Here is a 26,576-nt window from a genome sequence, read left to right on the forward strand (position 1 = left end):
AAGAATTTCACAGATTATTCATTTATATGTACATGTATCTGTAGGAACAAAGGCTACACCTGAAAATAAGCAGAAATATAAAAGCATAAAATAGTGTGTTCTTTTAATCTAATTGTCCATCGGATTGCATTACTGTAGGAGTAGTATTTTAAAAGAATTTCAAAGATTAGTCCATTTTCAGTGATCATATTTCAATATCGTTAATCAACAACAAAAGTAATATACAAAATCATATATCTTGGTCCATTCTGCATGTGTGTGAAAAATTGTTAAAAATTTTAAGTAAACAAAAATAATGGAAAGATAAGTATCTTCAAAGAAATTCATCCATTCACTGAAATCAAAAAGATACGCAGAATTAAATTGTATTTCACAGTTGTTCCAGTTCTTGTATAGCACGTTTTATCAAAATAGGACCAAAAGTTCTTTTGTAAAAAGTATCCTGGTGCAGTTTTCTTAGTTTAGTTGAAACTTGTCCAGAACTCAATATCCAGGTCACTCTTTTTTAAGCTACCGAGTTATTACCTTTTAATAGAATTCAAAAAACAGATATATCTAAGTGCAATCTACCTGCAGTATACATAGTTTAATTAGAACCTGTCTGGAAAAGTTTCTCAGATAATTCATAGATCATTCCGTGTTTGTAAGAAATGGAACACTAGTACCAAAAAAAAAACCACTGAAAAAATAAATATGCATGCTGATGGGTCAACTCGAGTTCCAAGTTCTCTGTTAGTGTAAAGGAATTGATAGACAGACTTTTTACTATTAACGAATTACCTCTTATATTGGGACACCTCTAGCTGGAAAAAATGCTGTTGAAATTAAGATAGAGACAAAAGAAAAAATGAATTATTTTGTTGGTTATTCAAGACACAAGAAGCTTTCATTTTTAAACAATATTACAATTACATATGCTGTTGTTGCGTGATGAAACTTAAATAGAAACAACGTGTGATCCATGAGAAAAGAAATGAAATTAAATTGAAAATGATAGTATAAATTGTTGCATAGAAAAAAATCCATTTGAAATACAATCTTTAACTGCTATCTAAACACGACATTATGATTTTAAAATCTGATTTAAGAGGAGGACGAAACTGGAGTTCTGTGCACTCTGCTTTAAGCTGAGCTACACATACAACATGCTAAAACCATTGTTGCTTTTCTTTCTTTTCGCCGGCGTTGCTAATGGCAGTGACTCGTGTGACCGGTAGGAGATGGAAGACACAATATGTAGTCTCTGTGGACAAAGGAAAGGAAGTCAACTAACTGGAACTGGTATCTTAAAATCGGAGTCTTCTGACAAATCTTTTGTTCATGTTCATAATTTAGATCACTCAACATTTCTGTTAACTATCAATGCTTTTATCGATGTCTTTTTTTCTGTGATGAAAATTTTGAAAATACATGTATGAGTAACTAACTAGTAGAATGAACTATAACGATAAATGGGGATAATGTTTTTTTTTTTTTCAGGTCAACAAATTGCATTTTATGCCTATATGTCCAGTAACATCCAGATAAAGACATTATCCAAACACAAAATATTTGTATATGATCGTGTTGAGACAAACATTAGAAACGGATATAACGCCAAGTCGGGAAAGTTCATCGCTCCACAAAGTGGGGTCTACGTCATACACACAACAACAGTTTCATACGATAAATCTGCCAGCGTTATAGAAATAGTTCAAAATGGAGTCGTTAAAGATATAGCATTTGCTGACTCGGGTGATCATAAGGACAAGGACACCTCTTCTACATTAACCATATTGAATTTGAAGAAAGGAGATGTAGTGAATACAGGAGTCGGGTCATATCATGGAGGACAAATTCTAGAGAGCAACACAGTAGCCCGAATGAGTTTCTCTGGATTTAAACTCATGTAAAGAAAATTTCCGGAAATTAATGGGTATATTTGAAGACGAACATTTAAGTATTTTCATTGTAGCTCCTTCTGTTTCAGTGGTTTATCACCACGCAAATTAACAAAAAAGTTTTTACTATTAAACCAAAAAGATATTTATACCTTTTCTATGTCATGGAGAAAAGAAACTGAGAATGAAGAAAACTTTGATTTTCCGAAAGCAACACGGAATATGACATTCATCAAAACCGATTTCAAAGAAATAAACAACTACAATATCCATAACAATTCTGCCTTTTACAAAATTAAAGTTAGCTTTTTTCAAACCAGAATATATGACTTATGTAGCAATACAACATTATCACTGCATATATGGTGTATGTCGCCCAGTTCATTTGAATTTTCTAAGTGCAAACAATTTTTAAAAAGACGCAGGCTACTTGCAAATAAGTTGAAGATACAAGGGTATCAACAATCTCGTTAAAAGTCAATATATTACAAATTCTGGTTGTCGATCCAATGACCTTGTTTGCAAGTACATTTTGTCGTTAGATCGAATGTTGATCGACATTTATCATACAAATTGTCATACCGCCGTCACGGTAGCTCAGTCGGTAGAGCGCTCGCTCCGTGATCGGAAGGTCGTGTGTTCGAATCACGGCCGCGACTGATCTAAGTCGATAAAAAAAAAAACCGGTAGCAACTGTTCCTTCGCCCAGCGCTCGGTACTTTGGAGTGAAAGTTGCGGGTCTTTCGGATGAGACCTTAAAAACCGAGGCCCCGTTTCACGGAAGGCGTTGGCATGTTAAGGAACCCTCACTGCTCAATGGCCCTGAGTGCCGAGTAAAAGTCTAAATTTTAAAGCCCTTCACCGGTTTATGGAAACGTTTCTATATGAATGAAAAATTCTCGAAAGGGACGTAAAACAACACACAATCAATCAATCAATCATACCTGTTTATCCGATAATAAGAAGGGATCAATCCTAAAAACAATACGATCCGTAAAGAAGACAAAAAACACGAACCTCTGAAAATACGAGAGATGGAATAGACATCAGCTTCTTCAATAAAAATGGAAGTCGGAAATTTTCCTATCTTGTGATTGGTCATCAACAAAATAACTTTGTTAAAAATCACTCTGATTCTACACACTCTGACCGGCCACACCCGCCATGTTCTCCTTGTCATGATCGGGCAAACGGAAAAATCCGTAGATAATACAGTGTGAAAATAATGGCCCAACAATTTGTATGAAAAACGTCAGTCAACATTCGACTTCATGATTTATTGGGTTTTTTATTCATTGATTTATTGTATTTGCTGATAAGGTCATTGTACAGACCATAGAATTTGCGAAATATTGACTTTAAACGAGACTGTTGATATTCTTGTTTCATCAACTTATTTGTCTATAGCTTGCCTCGTTTTAGAAACTGTTCGTAAGTAGAGCGTATCAAATTAGCTGGGAGACAAACTCCATACGCCGGTGATAATAGTATATTGCTACATAAATAAGGGAATCTAACAATAGGAAAGTTGAAGTCATCACATTTATCATAAAGTTTTGTTGTTAGTTACCATTAAAGTTATTTTCTAGTAAAATATCCAAATATGAAACAGATGTGTCAGACTTTATGGTGTCTTTTATTTCGAGTTCAAATGGATATATAGAATCAACATAGAAATGAAAATATTGTTAACTGATAAAACGTCGTCGGTATATCGAAATGTTGAATTGAAGAACACAGCAAAGAGACTTCATTTCATGTATGTAAGTTTTTAAATAAATTCTGCTTCATATGAATATAAAAATAGGTCTGGTAATAACGGGGCACAATTAGAACCCATGTAAATTCCGACAGATTGTTCGAAGAGTTCATCTCCAAAATCTACAAAGATATTCTAAATCAGAAACTTAAGAATCATTTAATATCAACTTCGGAATACTTCTGTGTACATTTGTAGAATCAATTTTTTTTAAGCAAATTAATTTTGCAAATGACCAATGACAAGGTAAGTAAATTTTTTATTTGATTTAAAATTTATAAATATAAAATGAAATGCAGATGTTTTAGGAAAATTTTCGAAATAAGATTTTTGCCTTTGCATTCAAAATATAATTCTAAAGAAAGCATATGTGATAAATGAAGACTTGTATCTAAAAGCAAGCAATTATTTGGAGTTTGTATGTTTGACGAATATATGTACCATGTTTTAATAAAAGAGAAAAAGAAAATATATTAAAACAAAAAATTCTTCCCTTTAAAGGAAACAGTGTAAATAGGATTTTCAAAAGTGAAATTATAATCAAGTTTTCAAATGCAGATGTAATAATGAGACTTACAAAGACTACATTTTTTAGCCTTTTCAGTTGGAGCCATGACATATTGTTGAGGCAGTTTATCTTATTCTTTTAAAACTTCGATTCTAGACGGTATATATTTTGCCTTTTAGCTGACAATCAAAAAGCAAAGTACGCATTATCCATCCTAAATAGAATATCCTATATAATATAAAAATGAAGTTCTGTCGCCATTTGAAAGAGTGAGGTTACCTGAATTTTGAACCTTATAAAATTATTACTTTGATGTCGTTATTTTAACTATCTTTACATTATCAGAAGGATGGGAAAGAGTCATGGGACAAGAGGGCACTGGGACTATGAATGAAAACGGCATGAGGTTAGCAGAAATGTGCGCTCTAAATAACTTAGGAAGGAGATGGAGAGGCCACATCCTCCGAAAGGAAGCCAGCTCACACATAAGAACAGCTCTCACATGGGCCCCTGAGGGAAAGAGAAGAAGAGGACGACCAAAGAACACCTAGTGATGATCTGTTGAGAGAGAAAGAGAAGAACTGGGTTGGATCAGCTGGAAAAAGGGGCAGGTTGTTGCCAGTGACCACCTTAAGTGGCGTTCTTTTTTGAACGGCCTCATGCCTCCTCCGGGGCACGGAGAGGATAAGTAAGTTTACATTATCATGCAGTGTCCGGCAGGACTACAGTTGAAAGAAGAGGAAGAAGAACAAGAACTACGTATTAGACGGATAAGTTTATGCTGTTCAAAATTAAGGCACTGTAGGGTTTGTTTATATAATTGAAACGTTTGATGCAATTACATGTAGTTGGAGTTTTGCATAGGAATTGGAGGGTGGTTGGACTTGATTTTGGTTCTTCCAAATAGCCCATTTAAAAGCTCTATGGGAACAGAATAGGTTTGCGCCAATGTGATGTTTACTAACGTTAGGAAAAAACGAATCAAATGTCTGGTTTATTGTATCATCGATGTTTATTATTACGTTTACGTCTTAATGTATTGTTTAAAAGTCCTTTCATATTCGTTGGTACACTGGGGGCTTGCACTTATATACTTATCGATATGCCTTATTTTTATTTTACTTTTTGATGTCCATTTCACTTTTGCATGAACTGTTGTATACGTCTAATAACCTCAAACAATAGGAGGGCAGGGACTTCTGGACATTTTAACTAGTCTACTTGTGTTAGGTGAATTTTGATTAAAGACAAAAAACTTTTAATCATCCAAATTTTTATTTGAAATGACTATTCACAAAAGCAGTTGACACATAAATTAACATATTTCTTTGTACTCAAAATGACAAAGTCTTAACCGAATAGTATCTAACAATACATGATGGTATATAAAATATCACAGTCAATCATTAGCAGCTATAGAATATCACAATTCTCAAACCATTGCATACAAACAAATCAAAGCAGTTGTTGTATTTAGATGAATCTACAGTTTATTCTACCTGAGGAGGTACTCAATGTTTAACAAATGCTTCAGAAATAAATATTTTTCTTCAAATATTAAATTCCTTCCCATGCACATTATGATATACTCAAACAGGGTTTTGAACAGAATAACAGAGCACATTAGACTGAACACAGACATCGCTACATAGTATAACATTTTATAAAGGATGTGAATAAATTCATATATAGTCTTTCATATGACAGTAACAAAATATATTTCACATCAACCAATAACAGCCTTAAAAGATTTTTATAAACTTAGAAAATCAAGACATGATTGTTTGGGGGACTTAAATTATCTTTCTTCCTTCTAGATGTAAAAACAGTAAAACAAAATGCATAATAAAACCAGAGAGTAATACTGATGATTTAGAAGTGTATAAAATCGCATTGACATATGACATGAGCAATTTATTTAGTATAATAGTAATTATTATAAAGTTTTCTAGATATAGCACGTTAGACCATCAGTCGAGATCCGGGAATGTACCGGGATTCCCTCCAGATATTAGACTCGCCACAATTGTTCAGTTTCCTCTTGCACTGCTTACATCGGTTATATTTATCACACTGTTCGTGTAGGAGCGACCCTGGCGCCAGCTGGTGGAGACGTTCCTCCATCTCTCGTTCACGTTTCCGCTTGGAGGACTCGGCCCAATCCTCCTCTAGGCGTCTGCGGACAAAGGCCCTGCGCTGGAATCTATTAGATCTATCCTCTGTCAATCTGTAGGAAAAAATAAGTACGTTCCTTACTCTAGATTCCAATAAAAATATTGTTGAAATTATCCAAAATTATACCCCATAATGAGCATGTTGTGTTTTATGCATGATGTATTTTTGCGGCGATTTTATTTTCGCTCTTTTCACGTAATGACAAAGCCGTGAAATTAATACTTAATTAAACTGATTTAAAACGTAATCACTCATATTATAATAAACAAGGGAAAAATATAGAGCTCAAAATTGATTTTCAGGAATTCAAAATCTTTAAAGACACCCAAGATGAAAGAAAGCTTTATAATTTTTTATTTTCAATTTTGACAGGTCCAAGGAGACAGAATGAATAAATGAATGAATTTGAGAAATCTGTGTATTGATATATGTTTTGATGTTTATGTACTGATAATGAACCTAGAGCACAAAATAGTTAGCATTAGTGGCGAATTTATTACATATGACTAGTTTTCCTGAAAGCAGTGTAATCATATGTGGACATTGGCGGATGAACATCGATAGTTGTGGATAAGTTTTTAATAGGATCTCTAGGGAAAGGGGGGGGCTAGGAATGGGTTTTAGACAATGAATAAGAACCGCCTGGAAACAAAGACGCGAATCAGCGTAATTAACCAGTGAGGGAAAAAGGAGCGCATCACCAGCAACCACTGGATCAGCATCAACTAGGATTTCATGGACATTTTTATCATTGACAATTAACATCAGCAAATATCTTATTTCAAAAGATGTAAATCCTTTGAATTCATATGGAAATATGACTATTTTTCATTTTAAAAAATTGGTGAAAATTAAGGAAAGTCCCCACTCCCGTTTGCAAATCCTCAATTTTATAGGATCCAACAATATTATACTTGTAGGAAATACGATCGTCATTAAAACTCTCAAGTTCTTAAATTTAGTATAACATGTACCTTGTTACACTTTTGACAGATTTTGCTTGTTTGTCACCTGTCACCACGAGACTCAAACGAAGCAAAACATTTTTGTCCATAAAATCAAATTTAACTTTCTAGTTCCAGTTATCTATTTTGGAAGCCGGAAAAAAATGCATTGGGTTATTATAGTACAACTAACATTTCAATCTTGTTTAGACGCAGGTGTGACCAGATACGAATACTAGTATGCTGATACATTCTCTCTCTCTCTATGCAGACAATAACTCACTCTTTCTTGGTCCTCTCCAGAACGTCTTCCTCCTCTCGCTGTTCCATCAACCTCTTCAGTATATCCTCCCTCTTCTTTTGCGCCACCAGTTCCTGTTGTTCTCTGAACAGTTCGTACGCCCTTCTTCTCCTGTCGGCCATTTTCTCGTTGTTCATATCATTCTTACCGAACACCTCACCGTCAGGTTCTCGTGGAGGAACTTGTAATGGTTTAAACTTCAGCTGAAAGCATGCAGCATTTCAATGTTTAAACAGTACCTTCAGCCCCCTACCGTGGTTTTTGTATGAAGTCCTAAAACAGCTTCTATTAGATCTTACCGCGCCTTATGAGAATAAATGAGTTCTATTGTAATAAACACCACCTGGATTAATGAAAAGGATTACTGAACTTATCAATAATGGGTATATAGTAAAATGGATCCCTTTAAACTTCAATCAAAATAAATGTTTTCAACACGAGCTGTTTAAAATTTAGGGTCGTATTGAAAGTTGTATTGATCATATATATTGATTAGGTGTCAGTTGGAGAGAATCAGAATGTACAGTACAATTTCAACTGATATTTGAAAAGAACTTCTTCCGATATCATTTGGAATGCCCAATTTATACTTAAATCGTCCTCAAATAATAAGATTACGACTGATCTCTCTGTCTGCGTAAAGCAGATTAACAAATGCACCCAGTGCATTGCTCTTATTGCTCATAGAAACCCGTCCGCAGACATGTATTGCTGTCTACTTAATGGATTTAGGTGTTACAAACAAATAGAATTTATTAAAAAGATACTACACTCACCCTGTAAATGTGTTTCCGGTTAGAAAAGTATTAGTTTTGTTGGATAAGTATGTGACATAGAAACAGAAGTCTATAGCTTAACTACAAACAAGCACAAGCCAAACTACATATCGAAACTACCGTATAGCGGGTTTCTTTAGCGGGTGTACAGTTTGGCGTTTTGCTTACTCAGAGGTGTGCCAATTATATATTTTGGCAGAACTGTTTTGGCGGACACGGAATTCAGTTGCAGAGAAAGGAAGTTCATCTTCCAGACGAGTTTTCAGTACATTTGTATGTTTGAATACTGATTTATGCAAGAGTTTAAATAAAAACAAATGATATGTACCATTAAAATATTTAACAGACTGATCAAAGTTAGCATCTTTACTTATGTACGTAGGGTTGCAAATTTAGCGATTAAAATTCAAGCGTGCTACTACCAAACCGCTAAAATAAGCCAAATTTAGCACCCCGCTAAAAATCCCCGCTATACAAGTGCAGTATAGGATATAAGAAATTACTGATGAAAGCACAGGACATGTCTGTTAATGGTATGCGATTATAATGATTATATGAACATCTAATAAATGAAACAGGGATTCTCTTTCATCACAAATAATATTTTACACAATGGTTGAATTATGAATCCATGCAGTATCCTTATTGTAAAAAAAATTATCGCATCGACCTGTAGATATCTGTATAGTATACCCGTGATTTGAAGGTTGGCGACTTCAGTCTCTCATTCATCCGCTCTGGCATCAAGTCCCCGAAAGGTGTCAGGATTTTGGGGATCATTGGAAGAGAGAAATTGCTGTTGCTGAGCTTGGGGCGGGCAGAGGGCAAAAGGGTGTGGTCTGCTGTGGGCAATCGGCGTGGCAAGAGCATGGAGGGAGGTTCGGGGGTGCGTACAAGACCGTCAGACTTACGGAAACGACCTCTAATTTTAATCTAGCCAACCAATGAACCAAATAGAAGGTTAGTAAGCAAACTCACAACAAACTGTTAGAAAGCTGAGAAAGAAAAATGGAATGAAATGATCATGAAAATTGTATAAAGCAGCTACTGTGGAATCACCTTTGTTCGTGGGGACCAATGTTCATGGATTTCATAGGTCATCCTTTCCCACTAATTTACATCCCCACGAAGGATACCTATGTCAATATGCCAGTTAATTGAACCTTCTACCTATTCGAGTTACCCTTGAAATTACGTCCCCAGGGAACCGCTAAAATTTGGTTGTCCCTGAATATTGACCCCCACAAATCAAAATGATTCCACAGTAATAGATATGAGAAATGAAATGTAAGCCCTCTACTTCAAAAACTGAAGGCAAATACAAACTGTCATAAGAGTGTGCAGGAATTTATAATGAAAAACATTGAAATCTGGAAGATTGAATCAATTTCTTAGAACTAAAAAATTAAAATTTACCTTGCAAAAAAGTAATAATTTTTTTTGTTGTATTACAAGTAATTGATGGTTTTTCTTTTTTAGAAATTCTGATACTGTAAAACAACTTTAATATGCATGTCAAAAATGTCTGCGAGATTCGCAAGCATCTCCAACTGTTAATATTTATGGTTGCAAAACAGTAAAGGACTGTAAAAGTTTATAAAACAGGAAACCTCTATCGCAAGTATTATTTATCACAGACCATTTTTCGATTAGAGACTCGCAAATAAAAATGGTCCATATACATGTAATAGTTTATTAATATTTTAAAATAGACTGTGTCTCACACTCTGAAGACATCAGTGCATAAAATGTTATGGTCTATAAAAAAATGAGATTTACAAATAATTCTTGGTTAATATTGCTGAAAAAAGCACACTTTTACTAAAGTAAGCAGCTTAATAGATAGAAATTTCAAAGCATACACATTCCATTTAATGAAATGACTAAAAATGCACTTCAAGAAAACTTGTATATTTCTAAAATTTAACAAGAAATCTTTATCATTAAAATTAATCCCATGATTTAATGTAATGTAGTAATGTACATACTTTGAACAGAGTGGTAGTATTAGCAACATTCAGAAATATTAAGAGCTAGTGTAATGTATGAACACTAAAGGATTAGTATTTGTAAGGTAATTTTATAAACTAGTTGCCTACCTGGGCCTCTAGAGCATTCTTGTACATATCCTGTTGTTCATACTTGTCTCTTATAAACTGTTCTCTTTGTGCAGCTAGACTATAAGGGGAAAAGGAAAAAATATATCTCTTGTGGTGACTTTTATTCAGCAAAGGAAGGGTCAAGAACTACAGAGTCATCATTTTTAATCATGATCAAGAATCACAGTTTGCTGTAGCAGAAAACAGAGTCTAATATGCTGTGGAATAGAATTGACTAAATCTTTTGTAAGCTCCAAAATATCTTGAAGTCTATCTATCTTCCATACTTACTCTTCAGCCAGTTGAACCTGTTCAAGTCTCTCCAGAAATTCCTCATCAGCTTTCTTCTTTTGCTTCACTGTATCCTTTACAGTGACCTGAAAAGTATATATAATTAAAAGTAGTTTCTAATACATGTACCTTTTAGCAATTAATAGATTTGTACCAAGAGAGATAACTCTAAATTCTGATGCTTACCTGTCCTGCCAGGTCACTTGCATACTCTCTCTGCTTCAGTATCCTGGGTGGTGTTAGGGGACGCTTTTGGAAAATGTATGATTTCTGGAAAAGTACGAATAAAATTTTTATTCAAAAAGTTTTAATTTCTTAAATTCTTGGGATTCATTGAACATATTTTGAGATCTCTTAACATGTTACATTTCTTACATGGAAATCAAGGTCCCTGGTCTTCTTCTTATGATTAATGCCCTCTGCGACTCCAAGGTTAAATGCCGCCATTTTCTGTAGATCATGACGTTTAGCCAGCATACCCTCCTATTAAGGTATTGTCAATATAATAAATTAATAACATTATATTTTTAGCATTTTTTCTTATCAAAAGATCAGCAAAAATAACTCATTTTTAAATAAATTTTTCTTACTTACTCCAATGCATTGGGTACCAACATCATTTTTTACTGAGTGAAGTTTTTAATCATGTTTTTTTTTTTTTCCATTTAATGATTTACTATTATAATACATATTTATATTTTTCAGCATATATAAATCTATACATACCTGGTCTTTTAGAGTCTCCTCTGCATCCTTCATGTACTGAAATTGTTGTAGGAGTTTGTCCTCCTCCACCTCGCGGCGACGTCTCTCCTCGGTGAATGACACGGGGATGTTCCTCCTTGACCTCTGATGACACAGGTAACACAGCTCCTGACCAGCATTAGGATGACCACATGCAGACTGGGGAGGACTAGGGGGCTTCTCTGGTCCCTTGTCCAGGGCATTACAGCTCTGGGACCTCTGTAGGGGAGTTAACTTGGGAGAAACAGACTTCCTCTGAGGCAAACTACAGCAAAGATTTTATGTTAGAATTATTATTCTGATATATTTATTCTAATAGCAGATGCTACAGACCAAACTAAAATGTTTTGAGACTTTTTCTTGTTTGAAGTATAATTTTTTGGTGAATATGTATAATCAACTCTCCCTTCACATCATGTACATGATGGTTAGATGCTTTTTTGCATATGAATTATTTATGGTGCTCATGTTAACTTAACCCACTGCACCTGTAGGCTATATTAATATTACCATGTGCATCACTGATAATACGTGACTGTATTGATGAAAATCAATGACACGGCATTTAAATCCTTGTCAAAGGGAATGCAGACTCTGTTTATCAGAAATTTTACACTTGTCAACATTAAATATTCAATGATAATCAATAAACATTTATGGTGATTGAAATTCGTTTGCTGTAAAAACATTTCCCACGCTTCCCATTATGACAGGCTGTCATTTCTCATTACTTATAAATACTGGTAACAGTTATCATGCTAATGGTTTATATTACAAAGAGAAATTTGAATCAGCCTTTCAGGTACCAATAACAAGCTGCAATGATCAGGGGAATTGCTAGCGTGAATTTTCAGAGATATTTAAACTAATCAATTTTCTGCTAGGATTTTGTAATTCTGGTACAATACCAACAACCTATAATTGCCTTTTTGTGCCCCTCTTGCTTCCCCCCCCCCCTTTTTCCACCAAAAAAAAATAAAAACAATAAAAGTGATATATTAGATTTTTTTCTCAATTTACAAAGCTAAATTTACTAAAATCACCTAAATTCAGAAAGTCATTTATATATGATGATTACTACACTGTATAACTTACAGGGTGTTCCAGGTCTGGAACTAAAACTGAACATTTTATAAATAATCTCTCATATGACTTTTATCCATTGAGTTGTGAATCTTCCATCCTTTAGCTTTTAATATACTGCAAAATCCCAAAACCATTTAATCATTTCCACCACCTAGTGGTATATTCCTATGTAACTCAAAACTGTGGACTAATTACTGCTCTATCACCATGAAACAGTGATGTTATGCCATACAATCATCAATTCAATCATTTTATGGCTATATATAACTTTTAAAAACTTGAAGCTGTGTGGAATCCCCCTCCAATGCATATTTAAATAATTTAATACCTGTCCTTATGTGAAGCAGGTAGAGGTGTTAGGAATTTGTTTGATTTTCTTAAATCATGATAGGTAAATGTTGCAGCTCTGACTAATGATGTTGATTTAGATCTGAAATTAATTTTTTATCCTTCTGCTTTGTAAAAATTAAATTTCCCTTTTCTCCACAATACAGAGTACAATTTTTTTTTAGCAAAATGAAACATTACTGTGCAAGATGTGAAAAGATGAGTAAGAAATATTCACAAGAGCTCTGCAAAGTGGAACATCCCCTAGCTCCAAAATGTGAAATTGAAATGTGTGCCTATGAGCTTCACAACTGAATATCTTTTTGCCAAAAAGCTTCATCATGTATCAATATGAGATCATTAGTCTGGTCAAATTGTAATTCTATGTCCAACTTATTCTCAATCAAATTCTGCCTTTGACTTTTACTTTATATCTAAGCTTTTTCCTTTGATTCCTAAGTATTTTATATAGATCTCTTAAACCTTGAATTTTGATCTTTGCACCCAAAAATAAATAGAATGTCTTCATCTGACCAACTACCATCACTAAAGCAACTATGTTATTATATGGACCATTAATATCCAATGTAACAGTTAATCATTAGGTTGTTTCTAGAGAATTATTGATGCTCATCACTGTCTTTCTAATGTTAATTTTTAACCAAAAAGAGCCTTCTTTTTCTTGCAACTGTCACCCCTTTAAAGTATGAGTCGAAAGTTACTCTTTAAATATTGTATCCGATATCATGGTATGGATGAAATGTCACAAAGACCAATAAACTAAGACCTTGTTGCTATATCCTCTTGCAAAAGCTTCTCTTCTCTTGCACTGAAGACTAGTAAAATTCCAATGCTCTATACACAGTCACTATGATATTAGTTAAATAACACTTGACAGTGGTCCATAGAAAGCAACAGCATACTTATGTATATTTATTTATATTCATGCTTGTAATTTTTATTAAAAATGCTAAGAAACACTTACCCATCTGCCAGATCTCTGAATGGGGCAGGAGATGACTTGTGGAGCAGCCCTGGGGAGGGGGCAGATTTGGGGGTCAAGTTGGAAGGCATCAAATCGTCCAGAAGGCTGACACCAGTAGCATGAGCCATAGGCATGGCCAGGCGGGACCCAGAACGGCTTGGTGCAACAGGTGGTTTCTTAGTATCTATAAAGTACATGTACACGATTTGTTAAAGGATGGTATTATAGAGGAATGCTGAATGTGAAAATTAACCACTGACTTGCTAGCAGTGTTGATCATCAGTTTATGACCAGTAATAATTATAAATTAGATATAAAGTCTCTTTCTTGTAAATAAAGCTGTTTGCTCATATATGTGGTAAACTAACAATATTTCACCTATTGGTACACAATAACACAATTATGTGAACAATTTTATAACAACTTCAACAAATTTGAGACACAGCATTATATAATTTTACCCTTATTTGTTGTTAAGTGACAGGAATCAAAGGTCATATAAGTTTATTGCCTATTACCTTTGTCACTTTGAGGTCCCAGGGTTACTCTGTCCAAATTAGCATTTTTCCCGGTGTAACTATTCCACCCATTGAATAAACTTAATCCAAACATTTCTAATTATTTAAGGGTATTTTCTGTAATAATTCCTTATAAAAATTATCTCCGTATCACTTCCTCCTGAGTGTGTGGGTACTAAGTGTCTTGGTTACTTATTACTAATTAATGCTACCATAGCAATCCCATCATCACCCATTCAGCCATTGGTAGACAAACCCCCGATAATACACAAAGTCAGGCTTCACTCTGGTACGCTACACTGACTCTTCATCTCATTGCTTAAAAGATTTCATGGATGATGGAAATTTCTTTTATCATACAAAGAATTTTCTTACACATTAATATTTTCCCAAGAATTTCAAAGTCATTCTTACATTTTTAAAACAAAAGTTTTTATTTTATGATTTCAAGGCCTAGTTTATATGGACTTTTTTGTGGATAATGAAGACATTAAGAAAGTTACTGCATATTAGTTACGGTGCAGTAATTAACAATAAATATTTCAAATTTCTCTCAAAACCACAATTTATGATGTGGATTTAAGATAAGATTATCAAACAAACTGCAAGCATTCTATTGACATCAATTATAAATGAATTTCCAATTCCGATGGGATTGACCAAAACATTCAAAGATGTGTTGTCATGGAAGTGTATTTGTTTTTACGGAGCATGGGTATGCTGCATTAAAGAACGACTAAACTCTGAGCACATTATTTATTTATCAGGTAAAGATAATAGGACAAAATGGCAGTAATTACTATAAAAAACACCCATCAAAGGAAGGCAGAAGCATTAATTATGTAGACCCTCTAACCAATATGGATAAAAATAATTATTGTGTATCGAACACACCAACAGTTGCATGTACTTTATATTTTCCTGCATCGTCTTGAATTCATATAGCTATAAGTTTTATTAGTAATAAAAATATAATAATTTTAAAAAATAATTCATAAAATGTATAAAAAAAAAAATAAATAAATAAAAAAAAACTGTCTTTCTTACACTCAAGTGCACAGTGTTCACACTCAAGAAATATTTGTTAGTAGTGTTAATGTAACAGTGAAAATAACTGATGATAAAGTCTCACTGTCAAAAACAGAACAAATCATTATTATATTAAACAGCATTTTAAGCAGGATTACTATAGATACAGTATTAATTATTGCTTGTTTAGAAAAATAGTGCAAATGTGTTCCGCCATTATGGTTCCCTATTCTAAATGAGATATCAACCTGATTAATTTCTGCATATCTTTATATAGTGTACATTGTCCAGCCTATGAAAAGTCAGTATTCAATAAATATGGAACAATTATTTTTTCAATTCAACTACTTTGTTGAAATTATATCATATGCTAATTTTTTTTTTATGTCACATGAATGTTGAAAAAAAAATAATTAAATACTCAAGAAATCATCTAAATTTTCATCAATAAATGATATTTATCATTCAAAATTTCACTCCAATCACCGTCGGGATATTTTTTCCATCAATTAGAATTGTAACAGTTCATTAACTCCCACCCCCCCTTTTTTATCCAATAATAAAGATTTTGTTTTAAGCAATGTATTAGTTGAGACAGAGGACTCGACATTCAGCAAACACTACTCACACTCTTCTCCTATGGCAGGTAAAATTCTCTCTGTGTCAAAGTAGTCCCTTCTGGGGACTAGAGAGCCAAAGAAAATATACAATTTAGTACTTGATTAAAAAACTTGCAAATAATTTTTCTGATTCCTAAAACTCCCAAAGACTAACTATTATTTGATTGTTTCAAGGTCAATGTGTATAGTTGTATTTATCAAGGTCAAAAAGAAGTAATTTGAACATATATCTATGAAAAAAAATGAAAATTTTAAGTTTATATACAACACATCATTTTAGTAAAAATGTTATAATTTTTTTTTTTAAATAAAAAAGACATTTAAAAATAAGAATGTGTCATAAAGTTGTATGTAAGAAAAAAAAACAATCAAAACTTAAACTGTCTTTCTGACTTGCCTTTGAACTACATGTATATAGATATCATGCAAATAAATGTTTTTAAGGGTTGAACAAAAATATTAACAACCAAACCATTTATCTGTGTGTGTACAAATTTTCCTGGTTTCCTAAATGAAAGGTTGTTGGGTAAAATGACTTTAATTAATTGTATCTTCTTTTTGATTCATTGATTTGTTTAATTGCAATCCTAAAGCAAAAGCTTCAACAATGTTTTTAATCTAATCCATAACCAGTCGATTTTAATTGATATATCTAAAAGTTAATGATCAAATGAATGTGATCCAGTTTTTTTCCTCCTCTTATACAAGGTCTTTATTCAAAGAAACATTAACAGTAATAATCCTTGAGAACTAGTTAATATAAAAAAATCAAAGACGGTATTTTTTGTTGATGCTGTGATGAAGAAAATCAATTAAATTGATTTATATTATGTACTCTTAAATTTAATTATTTCAGTAATCACTATCAAAAAATAAATTAATCTTTAAGTTCTAGCTAACTAAAACCTACACCATTTCTGATTCAGAGAGATGTAAATGTGCTATCTAGAGATATATGTCATGTCTGTGGATTTTCCACTCAATTTATTTCAGAAACTTTAAACTTTTGCATAATTCAAGATTATGGCCTTTATCTTGTCAAGCATAGCTCTTTGCAAATATGTACATGTATGATGAAATATTTCATTGGATTGAGGTAGACCCTTAAAGGTGAAATCACTCAGCCACTGTGAATCTTATTGCATTTACCTAAACCTCTGTATAACTTATCATCTTGATAAGAAATTCTCAAAATTAAAAAGTGAAAATGTGACTCAATGCTACCATTAGTGTTATCTGTTACTCAGTGTGTTTGTGACATTCATACAATGTAACACTTACCCTCATTGGCTGTATGTCCCTCCAATTCTCCTGCAACAGGAGCATTGATTGGATTAAGAGTCTCCTCTGTGATTGGTAAACCTCTGTCCTCAATGTGACGAATAGCTTCATCAGTAGCCATATTCCCAGTTTCTGGGCCCTCCATTCCCTCTTGTTTGTACAGGTCCTGGGAGGGATAGGTAGGTATATCATCAGTCTGGGGAGGGACCATTTCAAAAGGTTCTAACTCTATGGGTGGTCTGTTGACCTCCATGACATCAGCAGGTGCCATCTGAAGGGCAGCTTCATCTTGTTCTGCTACAGGGGCTAGTGCCCCAGGACCCCCTGGTGCTAGACTGGTACTAGAGATTCTGAAATTGGGAAGGCTTAGAATCAGACCATGAAGGGAAAATCTTTGTCACAGCTACAGTTAAACATGGTTATACTAAACCTTACTAGTCATTTATTTATATATAAACTGGTGGCAAAATATTACTTTTTCTTAAGGAGGTTATTTATCTTGAGTATATTTAATATGCTTTAAGTGCATGTTTTATTAAGAACCATATACATTGTTCCTTCTATCATTTAGTTTACTTTACTGTTATATGTCTGTCTGTCTAGTTGACTGTCTTTCTGTCTAGCTGATTGTCTGCCTGTCTGTATTTGTCAACAAACTACTTAAGCAGATATTTACTTTGAGTACATTTTCAAGTACCTACATGTTCACCAAGAATTCACACATATTGTACCATCACTTGGTACACATATCTACTGTTATTATTGTCTGTCTGTCTGTCTGTCTGGTTGCCTGTCTGTGTGTCTGTATTTGTGACTTACTTTGGCAGAATGACTGTGGTACTGGAGGCAGGTCTAGAGGGAACTCTGTCTGACATCACAGAGTCTACTGTTCCTGGTCTCTGAAAATACAATACATAACATACATTTCAAATTTCACACAAAAAAAGTAGATGTAATTTGATTCTGGCATAAAAGTCAACTATGGAACACTGACACTCCCATGAAAAAAAATCTGCATGACTTTGTCAACTCAAGCTTATCTACAGTAGTATAAATCTAGCTTATGTACCATGTATATACCTTCTGTAACCATCTTAATAATTTAAGATACCACCCTACACCGATATACTGTATACAGGATTATTTTTGCCCTGTGTTATTTTCATCCTTAGCTAACACTTGCAAACAATTTTGCCTGTTTTAAATCTGCCCACTTCACAGTTCTGTTTAAAAATTATACTGTTTTCTTTGAATTTGCCCCGTTTGAAATTCCCCCTACTAAGAGTAGGGCAAAAGTGGCAAAAATAAAATGGGGGCAAAAATTTCCCTGTATACAGTATATAGAACTACATGTATTCTGATATTTTACTAATTAGTAACCTGTACCAATTAACTTTAATGACTCTCTGTATATCTTACATTCTAGCTTTTTATCTGAAAACTTACTTCCTTTGATTGATTTTCAAATTTCTGTAAAAATTGTTAATGTATCACAACATTATTACAGTGGAGAATAATTGATTTTATATTCTTCACAAGAAGTGATTTTGCTGATCAAGGACAGCATTTTTAAAGTGACAGTTTTTGATTCATGTTACAACATCCTTCCCTACAAAAAATATCCAGACAAGGAAACCTTTAAAATGAGACACTCAAAGCAATGCCCCAGACAATCTGAGACTTTATTAAACATTGTGTGTAATGCTTGAAGTTGACATTTTATGTTCATACAAAAGCTTTAAAATCTGATCAGTACAGTTCTGTACCATTCACCATCTGACAAACAAAGTGAGGGAGCATTTTACTCTGTTGCCATACAACACACAGTGAAAATATACAGGTTTATACATCAATGGAACATTATTATGTTCAGTGTTTACCTCTAGAATTATTTGATGTTTGATTTTCAAATATATAAGCAACTAATATTTGCACAAGAAATAATGGAACACTTTTTGGTATCTCTCAAATAGATATCTGTCAAATTAATTTTACAGAATTGTTTGGTATGATTAATGATTACAATAGTCACTTTATGAAATAGTGATTAAACAAAGATTTAAAAGATGTTTTTTTTTGTTTTTTGTTTGTTTGTTTGTTTGTTTTTTTTTTTTGGGGGGGGGGGGGGTTCATGTTTTTGTGTAACTCTCAAAACTAAAAATATTTTACCTAGAATAATATAAATATCAAAACTGTACATGCCAATTGAATCATAACAATACTACATGTATTTTGCTCTACTATGCAATTTTTAGGCTTTTATATCAATTGATTCATTTCTAATATATATTATAATACATCTGTTTTGTACATTTTGAATTCAATTTGTCTCTTCATTTTCTCTTCCATTTATTATAATAAATATATATAAATGATTTCACTACAGTGTTTAAATTTCTTGGTTCCCTCTTAATGGGAAAACAGCACAAATCATATAGCTCTGAAAATCTACTTGTATATCTGTATATGGTAAAGTACAATCAAGGAAGTCATGATCAATTGCTTCACATGGAAACTTATAAAATTTGTATTTGTTGTTCATTTTGTTATGACATAAGCACACTTACATTTTGCATGGAGTCCAGAAGTTTTCCAGTCCCATCCATCTGGTTAATAAACTCCTTGTAGAACCTCATTTTGACCCGGGCATCTCTCACGGTCAGACGACCAATCCCTGTAAAGGTCAGTTCAACGTTCTTTTTGGCACTGACCGCTCGAGACACGGTGCTGAGGATTTCCCTTATACAGGTCTCTACCGTGTCTCTATCAAACGGACTCTCAAATGATAAAGCTGCAAAGTTCAGCTGAATTACTGGAATATTTCCTGCAAAAAAAAGGAGTTCCAAAATTATAAAGACTTCTCCAATTGTTGGGTTTCCATCAATCCTATAGAAAATGCTGATTGGCTAATGCATAACATATAAACCATTTATACATAGATTTCAAGATTCATTGCTCTGACTGGAACTGCCTGCCAGTCTTGCAAAATCTAAACATTTTGGAAATGACTTGCTTCAGATCAAAGACAAAAAACAAAAATATTATATAGAATAATTAAAACTAATTTCAGTGCAAATTGACTGAAAATATGTTAGGTGTTTATACAATGAAGTACTGGTAATTGTAAATATGTCAACTAAACTGCTAGACTAACTAAGGTTTGAAGCATTTATAGACACAGGGATATTACTTTAAATTTACCTTCACGACTATAATATTTTTGAAATATATTTTCTTAATATCTTTCTTTACTCTTCAATTTTTTATTGACTCAGTCTACAGAGTATAAACATCACAGTCTAAACCCTGTAAAAAAGCATTTAAAGGATTTAGAATTTAAGAAAGCAGACCAAGTATTCAATCTGAATGAGCATCAACAATTATTTTTACTGAAATCTAAAGAGCTTAAGTCCATTGTACTGCACCTAAATTCAATTATAAATCTGCAAGTTATTGAAGTTAATCTTCTTCTGTGCATTTTTAATACCAGGTACATGTTTGCAGTCTGTACCTCTTGTACACAAATAACCAACAGGGAATTATTTAATCTTAGACTAATTATAAATCCTGGATTTTCAGAAAATTCTGAAATCAGGTGTAGTGCCCGAAAACTAACTTAGTTTTGCTTGAAATTATCAGTTTTCACTGTAGTAGATACTGTCTAAATGGGTAAGTGTGTATATAAGAAGCTAATATAATTGAATTATTGTTTATTTTTATTCATTCATGTTTTTATTGTGTTCCAATTTCATATTTTTATTGTTTATTTTCAGTCATAATTTAGCATAGTTTACCTTACATTCTCCTGCAATGAGAATGTGCTGAACTTTTATAAGTTCAATTACCTGACACTTAATTTGTGTGAAATTTGAAAAAATGTATTGCCTATAAATGAAAGTTTAATACTAAGCAATACTAATAACCCATAGCTTTGATGAGTTTAAGAATATTTTATCATTTAAAAATCAGAAAACAACCTCTCGTACACAAACACCATCTGTTTTATTGACCTCATGACATGTTCCCTAGTAGTGTATTGTGGAGATTTAACTTTAATCGTTATTTACCTAATTTACTTTCGCCATTTTCACAGTATTTGTGTTTTTTCATACTCACTTATGTTATAATGCACTCTGCATCAAAATATATGATTAAACCCTTAACAATTATGACCAAATTATGACAAAATGGTCCCCTAACAAGTTAAATGATATATAACACTCCCATGTTCTAGACAATAAAAATATTAAAGATTTACTACCTAAAATATGGGGTATATTTTGCGTTATGCTGTTGCAGCTGAAAAATGGCTTTGTTTTCCAGTTTTTGTTTCAAGAGATTTACAATAGAAACTCTTAGTTATAGATGTCAAATCATTGTGAAATTATCCCTCTTTTATATGCAATTTACTGTATGTAAATCAACAAAATATTAGCGAAATAATGTTTAAATATGTGAAAATGCAGATACGTTATGAAATTTAATAAAATTCTACTGTTTGAACTTGCAGTTTAAAAAAATATATGTTAATGCAATACTCTTACTTTAGGTTCATTTTAAAATTAGAGTTAAATGATAAATGAAACAATAAAGAAAAGTTTGAGTGGATTCTTCGAAACTTTAGAAAATGACACATTTTCTTCTTACTGGCATAAAAATGTCCCAAAATTCTGTAGTGTCCGCAACACATGCTTATTCTGGAATGCATTATGTATTATATTTCTCTTATTTTACATGTAAGAGGCCAGTACAGCTACTAATCTATCTACCAAAAAATATCAGACTTTAGCTCAGTGTTGCTTGGAATTCTGGCAAATATATTGTGTTTTGTAGAGTCCGCAATGCTGTAGAGTCCGCAACAGCTTTTTAAATTCACAGTTTCTTCAAAGAAATGTAACATGATTTCAATTGATCATCACTATAATTATCCAAATATTCAATACAAGTATGTAAGGTTACAAAACTTAGTGGAACTATAACTTCATACTTTGAATAACACCCATAACGACTTGTTTATACATAATATTCAAAATCTTTCAATTGTCAGTCTTATGTTATATATTGAAAGTTAATTTTCATGTGGTATTTAAAACTGAATAAGTGGAAACTAAAGAATATATCAAGATATTAATTGTTAATTAATAAGTCTAGTTCTAATTAATACAGTTGTGTTGTGGACACTACAGTAATAACTATATACCAAGTTCATTTATTATTTTCACTTTTTATTTCATTAAATATTTTTGAAATGTAAAACACTTCTCTGATATTTCGCTCCTTTGATAATACAATTAGTTAACTGGATTAAGATAACAAATGGTGACTTTTGTACAAGATAACACTTCAAACTTACTGGTATATACATGTATATGGGTTTTATTTTCCAGGCCGGATAGCCATTTTTGACTAGCCTTTTTTTATTTCCCTATAATATAACACCATTTACTGTACATATAGAACTAGTTAGAGATTAAGATTTTTAGTTTACTCCATTAAAACCAAATATGGTGTCATATAGCAATATTTCAATATATTGTAGTGTCCGCAACAATTTCAATACTGAAAAAAATTATGGATGCCTCAGTAAATTCTTTAATTCATTGAATTTATCTATAAAACTATTTGTTATAACTTCTTTAATTGTATTAAAATAAGTAAAATCATAGACATTTTTTAAAACTGCAAAACAATTATACATCAAGAAATAATTAATGGTCCTTGTTATGTGGTTATTTTCATCTCAATAAACCACATTCTGCATCTTTTTATATGGTACATTTTCAAGAGTTGATCCGGTGGTATATAATTCAGCCTAGAAATGAACATTTATCAACAATTATTTTTATGAAAATGACAAAAGATTATTCTTATGGTTACTTGTAGTGTCCGCAACAAAAATGCGATGCATTTTCAAAGCTAGACAAGATACAAACGAAGATATCCAGGGTGTTATGACAAATGTATTTGAAATCTAGAAGTATTCAATTTAATTTTCACATGATAATTATATAGGTCTTATGCGCAATTGTAAAGGTAGATAAACTTAAGGAAGGGAGATAAATTGGGCAAAAAAATTAGCAAGTCATTAATGTGAATAAAATTTTTGTTTTCAAAGAGAACCATAAGATTTTTCTTTTATTTCACTGCAATTAGGTACATAATCCAAACCCGCAAGAAGTTTGGAATAAATAACTATCTTTAGTATTTTATTTTAGACATAACAGGTGTAATGTAGTGTCCGCAACTCAAGGTCTCGCCCAAAATTTGACTTCGCATAACTTTTTTCGTAAGAATGCTTATATAAAAAAAATTTGGGACTCATTTGCATAGGTATTGTACTTTCTAGAAAACATGTCAATAATATGCCGTTTGACTTTTTATTTTTTGGTCCAAGTGCAACACAATTAGCACAAATACTGTGAAAATGACGTTTATAAAGTAATTATTATAATGACAGTTTACATTTGTAGATACTGGTCAGAGACGGTGAGTCAATGCCATTTAAATCCTAGTGACGCTTTGAGAATTCACTCTCTTTGTACCAGATAAGTAGAGGTCCATTGTGTATTGGTCAAACTGAGCATTTGGGTCAATATTTCCAAAGATAGGTTATAAATACACCTTTATGGGTTATGCCAGAGAGATTTTAAAATTGAGTGTCAAAAGTAGGTATAAAGTTGATAACTATATTAACTTGAAAAGTCTTTTGAAATTGTTTTTCATTCACAGAAATATAATATTTCAACACTGTTAAGTGAAAACTGTTAATTTTATAAAGTGTGTATGCTGAGCATACAATTTTTTTGTTGGGGGGGGGGGGGGGGGGTTCTTCCTTCTTTTTTAAATTTTAAAGACTGCATGTATACTTAATTAGTGTTAATCATTCCCAAAAGTCATTTTCTAGGAGGGAAAAAAAACCCAAAGATTTCAGTACAAGGGTGTCAAAGGAGCAAATCCATTCACATGACCCATTAAAATATCCCCTTCATCTTCAGAACAGCAAAACATATATGATTCTTGATAAAATCGTACCTGGGACATGATATTTCACCGACTGAAGACCATGAGTCTGGGCAAATTTCTCAGACAACATAAAGATAGGTCTCTGCATCATAATAAATTTGTTATTTCCTATGTCCAGCTTTTTCTGTGTGAAGGTAAATGTTCCCAGCATAGGGATACTGACACCCTACAAAAAAGTAATACAAAGAATAACATGAGCATATCATAAAACAATAAATGTTTTTATTTAGGTTTATATGGCATTACATAGATAGAAAGCACTGTGTATACAAAACTGACATTTTCATTTAGTCATCCATAATGCAAGGAGGATGCATACATTGCTGGATAAGTCTTTATTTTATTATATATCATAAATCGGTGATTTAGCATTTAATAAAACTTTATATTGAACTTGGTTCTGAGATTAACATATAACTGTGGACAAATAATTACCTTCTGCTGGGACATGTGTTTTTCAATAAAATTGGAGAGATTCTCCCAAACACTGGCAACATCTACAAAAATATATTTAAAACCTTGATTAAAAACAAGGAAAACATTAAGCAAAAACATTAAGTTAATTCAAGTTACATTTATTAAAAGAAAGTAAAAAGTCTGACAGATATTAAAGAAAACTTGTTAAAATCAACAAAATTATATTCAAATAAAATATGCAAATATTTGCTATGCTTATTATTACTAAAAGCAAATTGTCTAAAAACAAACTGGTCTTCATAAATACACACTCAAGGGACTAATTCCTTTGACACCTGATGAAATCAGCAAAGGCATTTCAAGTTACTTCCAATATCAATTTACAGAGCAGAATTTCATGGGCTATTAGCTAAAGATATAATCCCTATAACATCAACTTATTTGTCACTAGCCTGTCTTGGTTTAAAATTGATTAAATACTGCAGTAGACAAATGTTATTAAGTTCTTTAAAATTATGTCAATTTCAAATGTAAAATCTTTGAGAAGTCTGTGCATTTATTTCAAGCTGTTTAGATCGAGTCAAGGAAAGGATAATTCCAAACCCAACTGCACACAACTCAATTTTCACAAAAAATAGAACAATAAATATTAAAATACTGAGAATAAGGCTAATAAATGAAATTTGAATTATTGATTCAATATAGGGCCCTTAATTTGTAAATAAAATAATCAGATGAATTGTTTTATAAAATAACATGGAATTTACTAGGAGTGAATGGTTTTGCTTAGAAAATGAAAATTATCTATTAATGTATTTTTAGGTCATGCTTTGTGTGTAAATATTTTAAAAGGCATGCATGTTGCCATTACATACAGCTATTAGTGATAAGTTTCTGATTACTGTCTGTGTACATTTGATGACATCATCAGAAACATGAAGAAAGAAATATAGGCATCTTATTCAACAATCATTGGACACAGCAATTTTGATGTATTCAGAGACTTTAACCTTTCCCTCTTTATATGGTATCAGGTATATAACATCAAGGTAACAGTTTAATGCTACAGGTATACAAAATATTGATACAATCCATGATATGATTCAACTTACATCCAATAACAAGAATGTACAAGACAAATCTCACATGATTATGCAAAGTGCAACATGCACATTCAATAAGCGTGACAGTTTTGTCAGTTTATGGCCTTCCACTAGGTGTATCTTGTTAGCAATTTGAAATGATTTATCTACAAATGCACATTCAATGATAGAGGTGTCCATCGACATCATATCCGAGTTCAATCATCATAAGTAAGGGTTCAAGAAATAAGTTTATTTCTCTTTTCAATGTATGATATATTTAGCAAATTAAGAGCCATCGGATAATCCTATATCTAAGTACTGTGAAGAATATCTCTGTGGCCTACATGATGAATATACCCCTGGTATCTTCTTGTATCATATTTGCCTTATACACTGTTACAGAAAGTTTATAAAGACTTTTTATCTTACCGTCTTCTGAAAGTTTATCCTTTATTAAAGAATATTTGTTCGACTTGGCCTCGGCCAATATCCCTTGCATTGGATCCGACATTATTCTTTGTATCTGTATATCACAAACAAATGTCAAAGTGCAACATTCTGCATGTTATTTACTCGCCATTAATGCATTTCATTGCAAGAGGTGTCCATAGACAAACGTTGCCAGGGAAGGTAAGAGCTCATTGGATATCCCGCCTTACGTCACAAGTAGAGCTAGTCCAGAATGATTTAAATATATTTATTATCTTTTATGAAATAGCAGATGACTG

The 26,576-nt window shown here is 32.5% G+C and overlaps 2 protein-coding genes across 4 annotated transcripts; one reads left to right on the forward strand and one right to left on the reverse strand.

Annotated features, from left to right (window-relative positions):
* Nucleotides 1-1,163: 1,163 nt before the first annotated feature.
* LOC133185092 (complement C1q-like protein 4) lies at nucleotides 1,164-1,892 on the forward strand. The gene is made up of 2 exons (XM_061320150.1): nucleotides 1,164-1,281; nucleotides 1,480-1,892. Exons 1-2 carry the CDS (start codon nucleotides 1,221-1,223, stop codon nucleotides 1,890-1,892), a joined length of 474 nt encoding a protein of 157 aa, XP_061176134.1. The 5' UTR covers nucleotides 1,164-1,220.
* A 3,511-nt stretch (nucleotides 1,893-5,403) lies between these two features.
* Nucleotides 5,404-26,485, reverse strand: LOC133185457 (coiled-coil domain-containing protein 81-like). 3 transcript variants are annotated; one of them, XM_061320658.1, is made up of 16 exons: nucleotides 26,278-26,485; nucleotides 24,782-24,843; nucleotides 24,356-24,512; nucleotides 19,891-20,147; nucleotides 18,143-18,222; nucleotides 17,324-17,673; nucleotides 16,051-16,107; nucleotides 13,876-14,059; nucleotides 11,460-11,742; nucleotides 11,109-11,216; nucleotides 10,920-11,003; nucleotides 10,734-10,819; nucleotides 10,443-10,521; nucleotides 9,037-9,276; nucleotides 7,550-7,770; nucleotides 5,404-6,374 (listed from the first exon to the last, which is right to left on the reverse strand). In XM_061320658.1, exons 1-16 carry the CDS (start codon nucleotides 26,357-26,359, stop codon nucleotides 6,110-6,112), a joined length of 2,595 nt encoding a protein of 864 aa, XP_061176642.1. In that variant the 5' UTR covers nucleotides 26,360-26,485; the 3' UTR covers nucleotides 5,404-6,109. The 3 variants fall into 3 exon arrangements, with proteins under 3 accessions (XP_061176642.1, XP_061176643.1, XP_061176644.1); XM_061320659.1 differs by lacking the exon at nucleotides 16,051-16,107; XM_061320660.1 differs by lacking the exon at nucleotides 9,037-9,276.
* Nucleotides 26,486-26,576: the final 91 nt, after the last annotated feature.

This window comes from Saccostrea echinata, unplaced genomic scaffold (genome assembly GCF_033153115.1).
Source record: "Saccostrea echinata isolate AGI-Se365-2 ecotype Australia unplaced genomic scaffold, CSIRO_AGI_Sech_v1 ptg000012l, whole genome shotgun sequence".
Classification (NCBI taxonomy): domain Eukaryota; kingdom Metazoa; phylum Mollusca; class Bivalvia; order Ostreida; family Ostreidae; genus Saccostrea; species Saccostrea echinata.